The sequence below is a fragment of the Salvia splendens genome, chromosome 12, assembly GCF_004379255.2.
Source record: "Salvia splendens isolate huo1 chromosome 12, SspV2, whole genome shotgun sequence".
NCBI lineage: Eukaryota > Viridiplantae > Streptophyta > Magnoliopsida > Lamiales > Lamiaceae > Salvia > Salvia splendens.
The window spans coordinates 6,091,703-6,109,653 of NC_056043.1; the positions used below are offsets into that span (position 1 = coordinate 6,091,703).

General features: G+C 34.6%; 1 protein-coding gene across 1 annotated transcript; it reads right to left on the reverse strand.

Annotated features, from left to right (window-relative positions):
* Positions 1-12,343: 12,343 nt before the first annotated feature.
* LOC121756985 (EH domain-containing protein 1-like) lies at positions 12,344-17,951 on the reverse strand. Its single transcript, XM_042152428.1, has 16 exons — positions 17,702-17,951; positions 17,530-17,609; positions 17,088-17,156; positions 16,940-16,997; positions 16,756-16,811; positions 16,631-16,673; positions 16,498-16,559; positions 15,534-15,647; positions 15,291-15,393; positions 15,161-15,210; positions 14,693-14,821; positions 14,031-14,282; positions 13,840-13,919; positions 13,038-13,164; positions 12,811-12,954; positions 12,344-12,702 (listed from the first exon to the last, which is right to left on the reverse strand). The coding sequence occupies exons 1-16, from the start codon at positions 17,784-17,786 to the stop codon at positions 12,517-12,519; spliced, it is 1,638 nt and encodes a 545-aa protein (XP_042008362.1). The 5' UTR covers positions 17,787-17,951; the 3' UTR covers positions 12,344-12,516.

Here is a 17,951-nt window from a genome sequence, read left to right on the forward strand (position 1 = left end):
ATCTATCGGTAAGGTATCATATCGTATCGAAAATTGCGGTATGCCAAAAATTCAATATTTTTGATAATGTTTTGGTACGGTAAGTGCAGTATTATGATATTTCGGTATTTTTCCTCAGTCCTACATTCGACTTCTTTTAAGCGAATATTTGGAAATTTTCTGAACTTTGTTTTATTTATTTTTTTCCAAAAATTAACTCCTATATAATGGAGGAAATTACAAATAAACTCATATACTATAGATATGAGGAAATTACAACTGATCAAAAGAGGGCTCGAACTCGGTACCTCATGCAATAATGTCTAAGCTTCTTGCCGCTAGGACAAAAGCTCTGGACAACTTTGTTTTATTCTATATGTTGAAAAATTCTTTATTTTATTCTCCATTTTAATTTTGTTTATTTTTTAAATTTATACAAGAATTAATTTAAAATCGTAAAGTAACTTTGGTTTGATTTCATTTGCTTATTTTTGTTGTATAATTTTGTAAATTTTAATTTTAATAGTTGAACATTATGTATTTTATTCTTCAATTTTACTAGTTGCTTTTGAAAATTTATGTAAAAAAATAATTTTATTTATTTTTGTTTCTTAATAAATTTATAAATCAGGGTATTATTCTTTTTTCTATATATAAAAATGGAAGTTTGAAAAAGAGTTAGCCTGAACCTGATACAAAGAGAGACAAAGCACACAACCATGCAGCTAGAATAAAACCAAGCCAAAAAACAAAACCAAAACAACCCAAGTAAAAAACACCAACAACAAACTTACAAAAGCAAACAAACCAACACCAGCACAAAAACAGAGAGCTCACACAAAGATAAAGCTGTCAAGCCTGAAGATCATTCCCCAATTCGCCGATAGGGGTGAGCAAAAAAACCGGAAACCGAATATCCGAACCGAACCAAACCGAAATTTTGAAATTCGGTTCGGTTTTTTCGGTTTTTCGGTTCGGTTTTAAAAATAAAAAAATTTTGGTTTTTCGGTTCGGTTCGGGCGAAGAAAAAACCGAAAAACCGAATTATATATATATTCTATTAATTTAATATATTATATTATATATAATATATATATTCTTTTAGTATATTCTACTATATAATATATATTATATGTATTATTAATTTATATTATATATAAATATTCTATTAGTATATATAAAATAAAATAAAATACACATATATAAATATATATTTATATTATATTTATTTTTTTCAGGTTTTTCGGTTTTGTTCGGGTTTTTCGGTTTTTTAAGTTCAGTTTTCGGTTTTTCAGTTTCGGTTTTTTGGTTTTTCGGGTTCGGTTCGGTTTGGATTTTGAACTAAATTCGGTTTTTTCGGTTTTGGTTCGGTTTTAGCAAAAAACCGAACCGAAACCCGAATGCACACCCCTATTCGCCGAGCTATGGGTTTTGTCTTTTGTCTGACCATCTCCTTAATTCATTTATATTTCCAAGAACTTTTTCTGGATAGAAAGGAAAATCATGGCACCAACGTCGAGTCCACAGCCGCCAGAATAGTTTCCTTTTTTCAAAATCCCAATTCAGATTCAAGTTTTGAAAGGCCACCTTATTACGGATATTCCAAATGGAATATGTAATGACATAGAATAGTGACATCTAAATCTTCCTATCAAACTTTACAAATGGCGCCTCATTCCAAGAGAGGAGACTTGCCTTTGCTTAGTTTATGGTCAGTAAGAGAAGTTTCATTGATGAAAACAATAGTACAACAAGTTGTTGGAGAATTTGCATTTAGAAAAGAGATGATATATGATTTCACTTTCGTCCTTGCATAACGCACATCTGTCATCACCGATCCCTTATGCTCCATCCCTGAGTAATCTTTCCTTTGTTTGATTTTTCCATGGAGCAAAAACCATATATACAGTTGCGCTCGTGGCCTAAATAATCAGGGTACTATTCTATCACTAGATTACTAGTGCTTGTTGCTTTTAAGCTTATCTCATGTCACAATATTTTTAACCCAACGTATACTTAGCGTTTTAGCTTCGTTCTATTCACCTTCATTTGAAAGTTGAAACCATTTTATATATGTGAAATTTATTCTTGGGAGTTATATTAGGAGTGAGTGCAGTATGATTAACCGATCATTAATGCAATTTTTAAACGATTTGGTAGATAAAATAGTTGCCTGTCAAATCAAATGGGTCTATCATAACAAAAGAATGACGAATGACGAATGACGAATGACGAATGACGAATGACGAATGACGAATGTCGAAAGAAGGTAACTACAAATAAATGTATAGCATTTCATAGTATACACTCTTGATGATTATTTTCTTACGACAGATTATATTGAGTTGGATGAGAACTGTTTTAAATGCTTATGTATGCAATATATATATTTTAATGTATATTTTAGAAAATTGTTTTTGAGTGACAATATATTCGAATTTTATAGTTAAAGTGACTATGTTTGCTCATGCATTCTTAAATTATCTTTGTCTACAAAAAAATATCATATTTTTCTATTTTGATCTTTCCATTAAAATTAGTTAAAAATGTTTATGAAAAGTTTTCAGTGATTTGTATTTTCACAAATAATATTTTAACTATTTTTTTTATCTTTTTCTCTTTGTATAAAATATTTGAATTGTGAATACAAATATGCAACTACATGCACACAGTGTGTGTTCTATTATAATCACAATAAACAGATCATTTGTCGCCTAAATGAATAAGTAATTGAATTTTGAAATAATTTCACCCACCACAAATCGAATAACAAATTATTAAATGGTCAACAACAAAAGAAGATAAACACCAATTGTTGGGTCGTGAAGTCGCCGATCTCACACACACTCTATAAGAACGTAAAAGACACAAAGATTTAACGTGGTTCGGTGATAAACCACCTACGTCCACGGAGAAGATGATCGGAATTTTATTGAAGAAGAACACTCGATTACAAGGAACTCACTCTCACAATTCAACTACTCAATCATTAATTTCAAGCTTGAGTGGTAATCTCCTAACTGTGAATGCGTATACTGTGATGATCTCTCTCGTATTACAATCAAGATTGAGCTATATAAACTGATATGAAAGATGGAACTAAATAACTGATTCTCCTTTCCAAATTTCAGTTATAACTGTCACCTAACGGCTAGTTCCAGTTTGCAATCATCGAGCTCCTTTCTTGATTTCTTGCCTGAGCTCCAACGGCTCTGCATGCATGGACACAACCTCACACCAATGTTGAATAATAAAACAATGTAAACGATAAATCGATAAGATAAGGCAATACGATGTAAAAGAGAGAAATATAGCTCAAATTAATATGGTTTCATACGCAATAGTCTGAAATGTCTTTCACTGCAAAGCCAGCACTAAAAGTCATATTGCTAATTAATTATTCCAATCGCCTCATCTATAAATCTAACTATTATTCCAATCATATTTCTTCTAGGCCTGATTTATATATCTAGTGTGATTACTAAAATAAATACCATCACTCTTCGGTATCCACAACGACTCATGCGTTATGAGTTTAGTGAGTTTTTCATGAAAAAACATCCATTGACAAGGATGTGGATATGATGCTTTTCTGTGAAAAAACATCCATTGACAAGGCAGATTTCCACAAAGAGAAATAACAAGAGAATTTTCTTCATTGTATTTTAAATTTTCTGGTTATTAGTGTATTGAATAATGCTATGCAGCCATAAGAGCATCCACAACCGTGCTCTTGCCAGCGGCAGGGTTGTGGGCCCGGGCGGTACTATTCATGCCTGCTCTCTGGCAAGAGCACAACACCCACAACTGTGCTCTTCCGCAAGGACGAGCACAATTAATTTAATATTCAATTAAACATAAACATTTCCATAATACTAAAATTCATTAAAAAATCACAATAAATATTACAAAATACATATAAAATAAAAAAGACATAATTAAAATCCTAAAAATTAAAAATTACATAATTAAAATACTAAAAATTAAAAATTACATAATTAAACTCCTAAAAATAAAAAATTACATAATTAAACTCCTAAAATTTGAGATTGAGAGAGTTGTTTGTTATAGTGTAATTTTTTTGTGTTTGAAATGAGAGTATTTATAGATGAAAGTATGAATTTTGGGGTAAAAATAATGAAAAAAAATAAATTAAAAGTGTGGAAAAAATGGATATATTTTATTAGGAAGTGGGAAAATATTTTTTTTATTAATTTTGAATTTTTCAGATTTTTTCGATTTTTTTTAAAAAAAATAAAAATGATAAATCAACTGGCCAATCAGAGCATGCCACGTCGACGCCTCGTGCTCTTGCCGCTGGCACGGACGTGCTCTATGCATAGAGCAGCGCCCTGCCAGCGGCAAGAGCGCAATGGTGGCGGAGCTCGTCCTTGCCAGCGGCAAGGATGGACGGTGAGCTGCTGCTCACCGTTGGGAATGCTCTAATGTGTCCAGCCACACAATGACATTTTTGTAAATAATTATAAAAGTCAATGCAATAAATTAATAGTAATAGTTAGTGCTAAGATAATTTTACTTAATTACCCTTTCCTTAATTTTTTACTTCAAATTTCAATATCAACTGAGACTCGTACATAACACAACTTATGCTATGAATATAAATTATTATACTAAATGATCATTATATTTTTGTGTACAATTGAACTATAAAATATTATTTTTCACATTATGTCATATTGTAATTTTGCCTTCTTATTTCACCTACCCTTTAACAGAATTTGAATCCAAAAAATATATTGGAGATTCAATTTAAAAAATAGAAATTCGATTGATATAATATTGTAGTTTTAAATTAATTTTGTTTACACTACAATAAAGATTCATTGTTTTTAAAGGAGTCTTTAGTATCATACTTTATACTACTAATATTTATAAATGTAATACCTCGTACATAGTACCAACTTATTTGGTATAGTTTATTTATTTTTAATAATATTTTTAAACAAAAATTTATATATTTGTTTTGGTTTTTTTGTTTAAGAATTTGATTTCCAAATGTCTTAAAAGTTGTCCAACATAGAGTGAGAGTGCGCTGTCACGACCGCACTTTGCTAATGATAGCAAAAGCGGGAAATCCGTGACTAATAAGCGGAATTAACGAAACGAGAAAAGAACTCAAGGGACTTGCCAAAAGGCCAATCAATTGATACCGCAAATTAGAATGCAAGTATTTGGTTACAAGATCTCAAAATAGAATAATTTGACATGTCAACTGAATCAGAGTTCAATGATGAGACGTTACTATTCTCATTCAACAAAACACAGCGGAATAGGTCCCTACTGAACGACTTCGTGTATGAAGACACGAATCGTCGAGAAATCCACACGATTATTTAATAGCATCGACTCCGATCAATTCTTCTCCATCTTGACGTTCAACCTGCACATTTATAAATACATGCAGGGCTGAGTACAGGAGTACTCAGTGGACACGTGCCGAAAACAAAACATACAAATATAAGTTGTCATCCATCAACAGTATCACACGGGGGTTTTCTTAAAAGGCCCGAGCATACTAAATTCTTTTGTGATCTTAAAAGTCCGATTTCAATCTAAGTTCTTGATGTATTCCTCCATGTCTGAGAATCCAGTGGGCCGTGAAGGTGGCCGCCTTCACAAGCACCCTCGCCGGCCAGCCTCTCTCTAGGATGGCTCACAGCGCTCGCGCACGTAACTCCGAATATGATTTGCGGTCCTATTGGAAAATGGCTCACAGCCCTCGCGCACGTAACTCCGAATAGGATTTGCGGTCCTATTGGAAAATGGCTCACAGCCCTCGCGCACGTAACTCCGAATAGGATTTTTGGTCCTATTGGGAAAATGGCTCACAACCCTCGCGCACGTAACTCCGAATAGGATTTTGCGGTCCTATTGGAAACCAAGTTCATTACCAAATGTTTGGCATCGCCAAACTCTCGCGCTCGCGCACGTAACTCCGAATAGGATTTTGCGGTCATATTGGAAAATGGCTCACAGCCCTCGCGCACGTAACTCCGAATAGGATTTTGCGGTCCTATTGGAAACCAAGTTCATTACCAAATGTTTGGCACCGCCAAACTTTCGGCGTATAGCCCTCACAGACAGGTCTCGAAAACAAATATTTTATGGCATGACAACGACTTTAAAAGAAATGATCACATCTCCATTTTTGAGAAAAGGTATTTTATAACTTCAAAACATTTGCTTTATATCCACACTATAGTGCTGGATATTAAAAGAATATAGTGTGGATATTAAAAGAAAGCCCACCTCGTATGCTTATCTCCAATTAAATTCTTCGTTAGGCCTCACTTGCCCTTGAATATTTTTCTCCCTTGATCGGTGATTTTCAGTTGTGGGGCTGCTCCTATCCCGTTGCCACTGCCTCGCTCGTTTTCCCTCCGTCGTCCTTGCCGAAAATTCTTATGTGATGAAGTATGTGATGAAGGGTGGAGGGGAAAGTGGAGGTGATGAGGCTGCTTAAATACATTCTCTGTTCTTGGCATTTTGTGCCAGATCCTTGGGAAGTTGTGATGCTATTTTGGGGCTGTTTCCTCAGCCCCTTTGCAAGCTTGTGATATTGCTAATCTCACTACATTGGTGAAAGTCTGGGCTGTATTCTTTGACAGCTCCTTCCCCTAGGCTTGGTGATGTTAAAAGGAATCTGATTCCTTCTCAATTGAGCCTGAACAGTGGCCCTTTTTCCCCTATGCCTCTTAGACTTGGCTCCTATCTTGGTGTAAGATGGGAATGTGACAATTGGCTGCCTCCCTAGCCAAAGGAGCAGCCTCTCGGCTGTTCCTACTCAGCCTAGTTCCTCAACATGCTTAATCGAGCTTGCCTCCCTTCCCCTTTATTTGTGAGTTCCAAACTAACCCTATTTTGGTGTAACTGAATGGTTGACAGAAGGGAGCTGATCTTGGCTCTATTTTGCAGCCTACAGGCTGACCTATGCGGCTCTATTTCTCCTTATTTCTATATTGAGCTTGTGTCTCCCTCTTCCCTTACTTGTGTCTAAAATCTAATACCCCTTTCTGTGTAAACTTTGCAGGTGTAGGCTGCCTTCCTGGAGTCATATGGAGGGCTGGAATTTCGAGAAAAAGATGAGGGAGACAAGAGAGAATCCATTACCTCATTCCCTTTGTTTTATTGCTAAACTTAGCCATTGTTCAAGCATTAGACTTTGAGTAGCTTTTGACCAAGTCCCATATTAGCTACTAGTTTGATCTTAGTTCATCTCATAGCTTAGAGTAGGATTAGTTGTTACACTGTGTGGAAATCGAAGCATGTATAATTTGTATCTCCATATTTTGAATTTCTATTTCGTCAAGGTGTAACCACATTTCTCTAATAAAAGTATTTCTTCTACTTTTATGTTTCAACCAAAATTTCCTTGTACTTTATTTTGCTTCCCAACACAAATACTTAACTTATTCCAAAGTCAGAAATTACAACGGAAATTCTACGTCCACACGCCTTCTAACGAAAATTAATTAAGCCAAAATTCCGATTTATCTCGAAAGAAAGATATCGAAATTCTGGGGCGTTACATGCGCACTAGCAAAAAGGTACTTATATAAGGTCCAATTGCTTATGTTTTGGCCTATTTATCTCCACCATAAATTTTATATTTTAATTAAGAATAATACTATGTTTTTCTATATATACTTTTAATATTGAAAATATCTACCTAAAAATAATTGTACAGTTTAATGTTTCCATGTATTTTATTTATAAGTTATTTAAATGTTAATGTTAAGTATAGTAGTATACTTTAAATATTTATAGAACTTTAATATCATGAAGATATTTATATTCTGATTTCAAAAGTAATTTATACATATTAAACAATTAAAATAATAATATATACTAGAAAACAAATAACTGTAAAAAAAAGAAAAATCAAAAAGTAAGCAAACATAAAAGAAACGTATTTATATACTGACTTGAAAAGTAACTATACATACTAAGCAATTAAAATAATAAATAGAAGTATAAAAAAAATAGAAGAAGAAAGCAAACATAAAAGAAACGAAAAGGATTTACATGTAGTATTCAAAGTTCAATTTTTTCAAGATATTTAATGACTTAGTTTGTTATTTGTGCACAAGGGTATATTAGTCTTAGAAATATTGATACTTTTAAGATGAACTAATTTCAAGTAAATTAGCATTTAATGTACTATTTTTTACTATTTTTTTAGTTTTATGGTCAGCCACATTATGGCCATTTAGCATCACTCGTATTTGTTTACAGAGAAATGGTAATGCTTCAATCTTCAGCACATTTTAATCTGGTCCATAATTAGAATTTTGAATTGAAGTGAAGTTGCAAATTCGAGGGAAGATAATATACGATATTAATGATATTCTTTCCAGTTGTATAGGAGTATATATTTAAAGTTATAATTCAATACGCGGATTATATGTTATAAATCTACTGATTTTGAGGAAAATTTATACTTGGGGTACTTATTTGCTTACTGATTATAGGTTAAAATAATTTGAGGGATATTAAAAAGAATGAATTACTTATACAGACAATATATGATACATCTACATTCCTTCAATAATTGAGAAACATGTCAATTGATGGTTGATCAATTAATTGACGTTCTAATTTGAGAAGGTTTTGTGAAATCGGCGAAATACTAGTATATCGGCTGGAAATTAGGGGAATATGCAAATTCTGAAATTATTATTTTTGTGCAATCAATATGCATAAAATCAAATCTACTACCAAAAACCTTTAGCAATAATATTACTTTAGCAATTAAATTGCTTCCAAATTTGGCAATATTTTTAATACAATAAGCATTCGAATCTACATATCAATAATTTAATGTTTATACGACAATAATACAAACATAATATTGATGATTGAAATTTTTGGGAGATGATCAATGTTTAACTAATTTTAAATGTATAACTAGAAAATAAATCCCAGCCAAATGTTATCTTAATCCAATGACTAAAATAAGTAAATATTTTTAGTTAATAAAAATTGCATAGAGGTATTTTAGGAAATCAACTTTGTTCTCCTATTTTCACATACACACACCATTCACGCTTACACACACAAACACACACTCTCTCATTCTCTCACAAAGGAGGTGGCGGAGCACACTTGCACCTCCTCTCCGGCGACACCCTCCTCCGTCCTGCCTGCCTCTCACGGCTGCCTCCCTATCTGTGCCCCCCTCCTCCGGTCTGCCTCTCACGGAGTACGGCTCACCTCCTCTCGCGGGACACCGGCAATATCTCTACACCTGCGCCCTCGTTGCCTCCTGCTCCCGGACTGATTTGTTATAATCTCCATTGCACATACTCATGCTCAGCAATCTCCATCGTCAATTGAAGAATCTTCATCGCAAGAACTGATTTACTCCATCGTCAATTATCGATTGCACAATCTGCAAATTCGCTATACTCACGCAGATTCTATCTCCATCACTCACGTTGATTTGTTGTGATCTCCCTAGCCAATTATACAATCTGTATAGCTCGCGCTCATGTTCAACAATCTCCATCATCAATTGCAGATTTTTCATCGCAAGAACTGATTTCTCCATCGTCAACTGTCAATTTCACGATCTGCAAATTTGCTATTTCACACAGACCACATGTCTTCAATCGATCAAATGAACTCGATACCAATTATAGACGAAGCCTAATTCGAATCTTATTCATCTTCGTATGAAGTGAATATTTCTTATAGTGAAGTAAATCTGACTTACAGTGAAGTATAACGGTTCCCAAGTGTATGGCATATATCAGTAACTAAGAAGACATTATGAAGTGAATATTTCTTATAGTGAAGTATAACAGTTAGCCCGTATACTGAGATATTATGAAACCATGGAATACTTTACTCTAAGCACATTTTACTTCACTAAAATGATAAAATAGTGCAATATAAGCATGAATCACAAACACTCCACTCTAACTATGGAATACTTCATTGTAAGCATGTTTTACTTCACTGAAATGATAAAATAGTGCACTATAAGCATGAATCACAAACACTTCACTCTAACCATGAAATACTTTACGCTAAGCACGTTTTATTTCACTGAAATGAAAAAACAGAGCAATATAGGCATAGATCACAAACACTTCACTCCAACCATAAAATACTTTACTCTAAGCACATTTTACTTCACTGAAATGAAAAAAAATAGTGCACTATGAGCATGGATCACAAACACTTCACTCTAATTATGGAATACTTCACTCTAAGCACATTTCACTTCACTGAAATGAAAAAATAGTGCACTATAAGCATGAATGACAAAAACTTCACTCTAAGCACGTTTTACTTCACTGAAAAGATAAAATAGTGCACTATAAGCACGGTTCACAAACACTTAACTCTAACCATGGAATACTTCACTCTAAGCACGTTTTACTTCACTGAAATGATAAAATAGTGCACTATAAGCACGAATCACAAACACTTCACTCTAACAATGCAATACTTTACTCTAAGCACATTTTGCTTCACTAAAATGATAAAATAGTGCAATATAAGCAAGGATCACAAACACTTAACTCTAACCATTGAATACTTCACTCTAAGCACGTTTTACTTCACTGAAATGATAAAATAGTGCACTATAAGCATGAATTACAAACACTTCACTCTAACCATGAAATACTTCACTCTAAGCACATTTTATTTCATTGAAATGAAAAACAGAGCAATATAAGCATGGATCACAAACACTTCACTCTAATCAACGAATACTTCACTCTAAGCACGTTTTACTTCACTGAAATGAAAAAACAGAGCAATATAAGCATGGATCACAAACACTTCACTCTAAGCATGAAACACTTCACTCTAAGCACGTTTTACTTCAATGAAATGAAAAGGGTTAATAATAGAAATAATTATATAGCCAAAACAATTCATTGTAAACAATATATACTTCACTCAAATGGCAAAATAGTACACTCACATGTCAATATACTAGTTCACAATAAACAAAATATACTTCACTATAAGCACAATTTACATCACTCAACTGCAAAAACAGTACACTAACGTGTGAATATACTAGTTCACTGTAAACATAATATACTTCACTCAAATCTCAAATCAGTACAGTCACATGCCAATATACTAGTTCACTATAAGCACAATATACATAACTCAAATGCCAAAATAGTACACTCACATTCCAATATACAAGTTCACTATAAACAAAATATACTTCATTATAAACCTGATATATATCGCTCAAATGAAAAAAATAGTAAACTCACATAGCAATATACTAGTTCACCATACAATATATTTCTCTATAATCACAATATACATCACTAAAAATTCAATGTAAATACAATATACAAAACCAAAAATAAATTTCACTGTAAATCCGTATAAGTTTACAGATATCTCACACAAATTCCTTTAATTGCAACATTTGCACAACGTTTTCTTCTTCTCCAATGTAAATCATGTTCCGGCAACAAAATTCCGCATCTCCGGCTTCATTTTTCCTCAGCCGTCGGATGGAGCAACTGAGCGACGCGATCATCACCTTTTTCTCCTCCGTCGCTCTTCGCTTTCCCAGTTTGAAGCCATTGGTCGGAAGAAACGGTGGCTGGAATGAAGAAAACATGGAGAGGAATGGAGGACACATCGCCGGAAATTGATGGAGGAAAGCACAGTGATGAGCCCTAACTATGCGATGACGAGGAATGGAGGAAACATAACGAAGAATGGAGGTCACAGTGGTGGAACCCTAAGTATTCGACGGAGAGATAAGGAGAATTAGAGAAGAGAAGAGACAGACGGAAGTGAAATGTTCAAATGAGGGAAAGAGAAGACCCACCTCATTTTAATTCAAAAAAATGGCGTATATACCTCCGAGTGAACTAAATTATTCATATAGTGAATCAAAACGTTAATATAATGCTATAATTCTAAAAGTAATCTTAGCCCTTGATTTCTTGATCTTGTGACAGAGATTTGTTCTCTAATTATATACTTAAGGGGTACTTGCCCCATATGACTACTCGAAACTTTGATCTAAACTATTACTCTACTCGTTACGAAGACAATAATAAGCTTGATTTTTAAAAATTATTCATTAATATTTATTAGTATTTAAATAATAAAATCTAATTGAACTAAATGAGTCTTATATAATAGTACAGTACTAACATTTATCCAACTTTTTACAATTTCTCCAAAATTCTCAAAAGCGACTATAAATTTCACAATTTCGGTAATTGGGAGTAAAATGATATCGCTAATGTGGCCATAAAAAAATGACATCGGATGAGTAATGGTATTAGGTCTTCTTCATACTCGACTCCATAAATTTATCGAGATAACAAAAGTTAAAACCATAATATTTTAACAAACCCAAATTAACACCCTTATTAACAAACGCAGGTGTACAGCAAATACAGTATTAAATCCGAGTAAAGTCTATACATGTGACAGTGTATATAAAAATGACGAACCAATTAAATGTTGCTTTTGTTACAAACAGAGTGTGGTAGAACATATCATCTCCAGCCATTGTTAATCATAAGGATTCCGAAAGTTCTTCAAGAGATCGGGGATGTCGTATCCGAGCATGTCATCAACACTCTGTATCATTTTAGGCTTCAGCTTCTCAAACTTATCTATGTTGTACCCACTCAAACTCTCCTTAAAGTGCTCGACGTGAGGGAAATCCCCCGCTGGTAGATGGTGTTCTCTCTGAACCTGCAAATGCGACGAGATGATGAAGTAAGAATCCATAGTCGTCATGAGCAACCAATAACAATTATGTGTCTATGTATGAATGTGTGTGCGTAGAGACTAGAGAGACACCTTTGCAAATTCATCGGGCAGATTATCGATGAGCCTTTGCTGTGTCTTAGCTTTACCCATCATTGCGGGCATCTCCTTTTTCAGGTGACCGATTATGTAAGCATGGATTTTAGCAGCCCTAGCACGTTTTACAAATTCATTGATCTGCAAAATGTAAAGATCATTACATATATATCATGCTTCACTTCGTAATGGAAATCTCCATGAGACAAGGATCTTGTACGTACCCGACGATCACAGGCCTTCTTTGGTATGTCCTTCAAATCATTCAGAAGATCTTCCTGTTCTCTCTCAAAGAGCTCTTTACCGATGGGACCTATAGCACCCTCATTTATAGGCTTGTCATTAAATGAACTGTGACAACAGAAAAACACATCAGGTGATAGTCGAAAGAAAAATATCTTCAAGATAGAAAATAATCATGAATATGCCTAGACCGTGATGTGTAAACATGAAAGGAGGATCAGCAGGTTGAAGGTGACTCAAGATGGAGGACAACAAAAGAGTGAACTCTAGCATCCGTCTTAACCACCAAAGAAAGAATATTTGGAAAATGTCGTGTCAAGAAAAAAATGGCTAAACAGAAAATTCAACAAAGAACTTCTTTGTAACAAACAAGACAAAGTGAGAGTCCATCCATTACAAGCGCATCAATTTCTTTTTAAGGAAAAGCATTATATAGGGGATATCAGACAAATATATCCGAAAAGGTATTAAGATCATAAAAGAACCCCCCTACTGTAACGACAGAGTAATCCTAATGATAAAACAAAAACCAAAAAAGCTCGGAACGAGAGAACAGCAAAATAAAATGCAGCCTACTTTCCAATTGCCAAATCTTCAAGATATTAAAGTCTGGGCCATAATATCTCAATTGATAAATGAAAATTAAACATGCAGTTGTCATATATGTATGTGGTCTGGTGACAATGTAGCTGTTACACAACTATTAGAGCTTCTCAGACAAACAAAAGAAAGTGTTTTAAGTACTATAAAATCACAACAGAAAAACAATAGCATAGAACTTACCCAATATAAACACGATTAACCTCAGGAGTATTTAACACTTTCCCGAGGGACCACATCAAAGCTCCATATACACGCATAAGCTGCAAAATGAGAGACACCATTGCAATCAATTTAGCACAGACAGCATAACTTTCATTGTGACAATAGAAAGGCAACAACATGAGCTAAGGAACATCCCTAATTAGGCGTACCTGCTGTGTATCAACTTGGTCAGCCTTATTCAAAACTACACGTATCTTATCATCATGTCCTCGTAAAGATCCAATTACTCGTTTAAATTCATCACTAATATCAAGCTTGTGAGGATCAAATAAAAGCAGGATGAGATCACACTTAGCAGCGAACCAAGATGTCACACCAGTGAAGTCATAGCTTCTTTGTGTGCGTTGCTTTTCTCCTGATAAAACTCCAGGAGTATCCACGAAGGTAATATGTTCCAGCAGCTTTCAATAAACAAAAAAAGTCACTTGCTGCAATGTTAAAAGAAGTTATAAAAGCTAAAAAAATTTCCTGCTCCCTCTAACATGCTTTTTGGTATTGTCAGATTATTCCATCTTCAAATGTCTTTTCTGGAGGTTGTTTCATGCTTTATGTTTTTACATTAAAGTTTGAGTCAATCAATTGTTAGCTAGGGTTGACTCATAATTTATCTAATGATCAAGATGCTTTTAGCTATAGGCATGGCCAGCATGTATAGGCTGGATTAGCAGTAGGAAGGTTCTTGACTTCTCTATTTGGGTTACTACTTACTATCCAAAAATCGAGAGAAAAAAGAAAGGAGCCCCAAAACCATGAGGCAGCATGCAAGGAGGAGCAGGGACTCAAGATCCTAAAAGATAGAGCTTGTTCTCACAGGATGTGGCATTTGAGAACATTCAAATTTTGACAAAAACGACGTTCCAAAACTAGTTAGGCCACCGAACGGCATGTCTGCTTGAACAGCAACAGTGTTCCCTGGAATACTTCTCTCATCAGGTCCATTCTGTACAAAGAAAAGTAATCCCCAGTAACTAAAAGGTGCACAGGATGCCTTATCAGCTGAACTTGAATCCAATAGAATGGTTCTTAAAGCAGAAAGTACACATCAGGACCAAACAAAAGAACCAATTGGTGGCATAAATAAACTGAAACAAAACCATGTTGGCCATTTAAACTATAATAGAAGTAGTAATAGAGTGGGATCTTCAACTGTATTTCGTACACACAGATTGGGATCGGATACCATCGATGATCAAATGCAGAATCATATAGCTGGTGCAAATTGCTGGTAATAACTAACACAGTTCATATGGCATGAATTACAGGAAAGAAAATAGCATACCATCACAACAACAAATCTATCCGTTGTAGGCTCAGGTCCAATGTGAGCACCTATTCGCATGGAGAAGGAATAAAATAAATAAGTTCAATTAGGAAAAGGAAATGGATATTATTTGGTAGATATCGCATACCTGGATAACTTGACCTTAGTAAATGCTTGATAAATGTAGTTTTCCCGGTGGAGTATTGACCCAGTAGCATTACCATGGGTTTAGCATCAAAATCACTATTGGTCTACCAGAACATGCAATACATTATTGCAGAGTCAGTGTCAATCCACCATACATTATCAGCTAAATTATTATATGAACTGAAACAGTAACATACAATTGCGATTTGTGTTTTTAGTCTAAGGGGCAGAGATGGGAAGTTACCAGTAAAGGAGAAACAAAATCGTTAAACTTATAGGTCATTTCCAGTGGCTTCAGCTTCTGCACATACAGCTTTTTCAAGCCATCGATAATTGATGTGACAGAGCTCAGAGATACCTAATATAAAGGATGAAGAACCATTCAAGGAACCAAACAATTTGATAGTGCATATGAAAGCAAGGAGGTGATGAGAGGAGGCAGTAAGCATTCATTAAGACGACACATCAATATTTGAATCGATAGGTGTCCTATATAATAAAAAAATCTAAAGCATAAATGCATGGAAGTGATTGATACAACATAATGAACATGACTTTACCCCCACATGTGGCGTCGCCCAGGTGAAGAGAAAAAAAAAAGAAAGGACAAACTCAAGGCTGAGAGATTCAATTTTTTATTTCCAGAATTCCGAACTGCTGAAGCGTATCTACTGAAGAAAGGGAAATTTTGAAAAAGAAAAAAAGGGAAAAAAGAAGAAGCAGAAATCTAGCTACTCCTCAAAATATAGAACAATGAAGTTAACCTGTGCATAGACATACCAAGTACAGAAAGATCTTATAGAAGCGGAAAAACCAAATGAATTGATAATAGACTCAAAGAAATCGTTATTCAGTCACGTTCTCAAGCACCTGGAAATCATAAAGTCAAATCTATTGAAATAGAGACCGAAAAACAGCCAATCTAAACACTGGGGAAAACCGACTGCATAAATAAACCATGTTGAGTTAGACCTAAAAAATAACTTGGTGGAAAGCAATCAGGGTAAGATATTAGAGGCTAAGATACACTGCAGGCAGTGGCTATTTTAGAATAGAACATGGAACGGCATATGCACTGGAACTATGAAAAAGAGTGATGCCTTTCAAAAATCAATATATACATCGTAGAGAGTGACTGGCATCGAAATGACTGCATAAAGATGAAATAAACAAGAAAGAAGCCATGATAATGTCATGAGCTAGATTACCTTCTTTGCGGACTTTGTAGAAGAAAACCAACCAGCAGCAGGTGATTGCTCTTTAGGAGTCCCTAAATCATGAGAAACCAGTGTTAAATACTGAATCCTACTCTACTAGTTCAAATACTACCATACATCTCACCATCACCATTATCTTCAGGTTCTCTTGACAAACGTTTTTTCTTCTGCAATGAAGAAAGAAAGAAAGCTTTAATATCTGTTATGTAAACATAATAAAAGCATGAATATGAAGAAAAAAACACTTACTGCAAGGAGAACATCCAGACCTTCCATGGTCGGAGGTTGTATGCTTTCAAAGTCAACTGCAGATAATTGATTAATTCAACCATGTCACAGTCACTTTATATTATGACCGGAACATAATAAAAAGGCATACAGAGAAAAATGTCAGTTAATGATGCTTAAAAGAATTGGAGACTCCCAAGCTTACCCATAGAGCTTAAAATATTGGCGGTGAGAGTTTGCCCGGCTTGTGCCAAAGAGATTAACTATGTTGCAAATTGTAAAGAAAAATCAGGATCAAAGTAACAGTAGTTCTTGCAAGAAGGATGGAACAACAAATGTGATCGAATTCGAACCTGCATTGCTGTAACAAATTCTTTAAATCCAAGAAAGCCTTGCCGTTTTGTATCAGCAATAGCCCAAACCTTGTCAAAACGGAAGAAGAGAAGAAGCAGAAGTTCATGATCAGAAGAATCAAACATAGAATGGGACAACCAAATCAAGGGAATCATAATTCATAACTACAAGACAAGGAAACACATAATGCTCAGCAAGACCTTATACGAGCACAATCACGAATTATATCACATTGCAATTCAAGCCATCATTGTACGATAAATCTCAAAACACACACAAGGGGCTTCAAACACCCCCAAAATAAAAGTTAGTGCATACATAAGGAAATATTTCAGAAAATTAATCTGATAACAATCCGAACACGCAGAAAACTTATAAACTCCCAATCCCCGAGTGTAAAATTGATAGAAAGCATAGAAAAGCAACAGCAGAAATAGTTACCTGTTTGAGATCTTGACGAGGTATGTTGGAGAGGGAAAAAAACTTGGTGGCATCAGCTCCAGTTAGCCGCCCATCGCCATCTAACAAATTTCACCATTGATTAATCAATGTGAGGCTCGGTAAATACAGAAAAAAGAAAAGAAAAGAAATTAAAGTGTGAAGAGCAAAGCACCAGAATCAGCGCAAGAGAACCAGAGTTGATAAATCTTCTGGTGCTCCTTGGAGCACCGACTAATCGGGACCGAATCTATCTCCATTCTCTTCTTCGAATTCGGCCTTTTGGTTTGAGGTTTTGATTCACACGATCATTGCTGAAGGTAATTTAATGGCTTCTCTCTAATTTTCCGGCCAAAAACTACCAGTTTTATTCTGCTATAGCTTAGAGAACCGACTCTAAACTCAAACGACGACTTATTATTTAG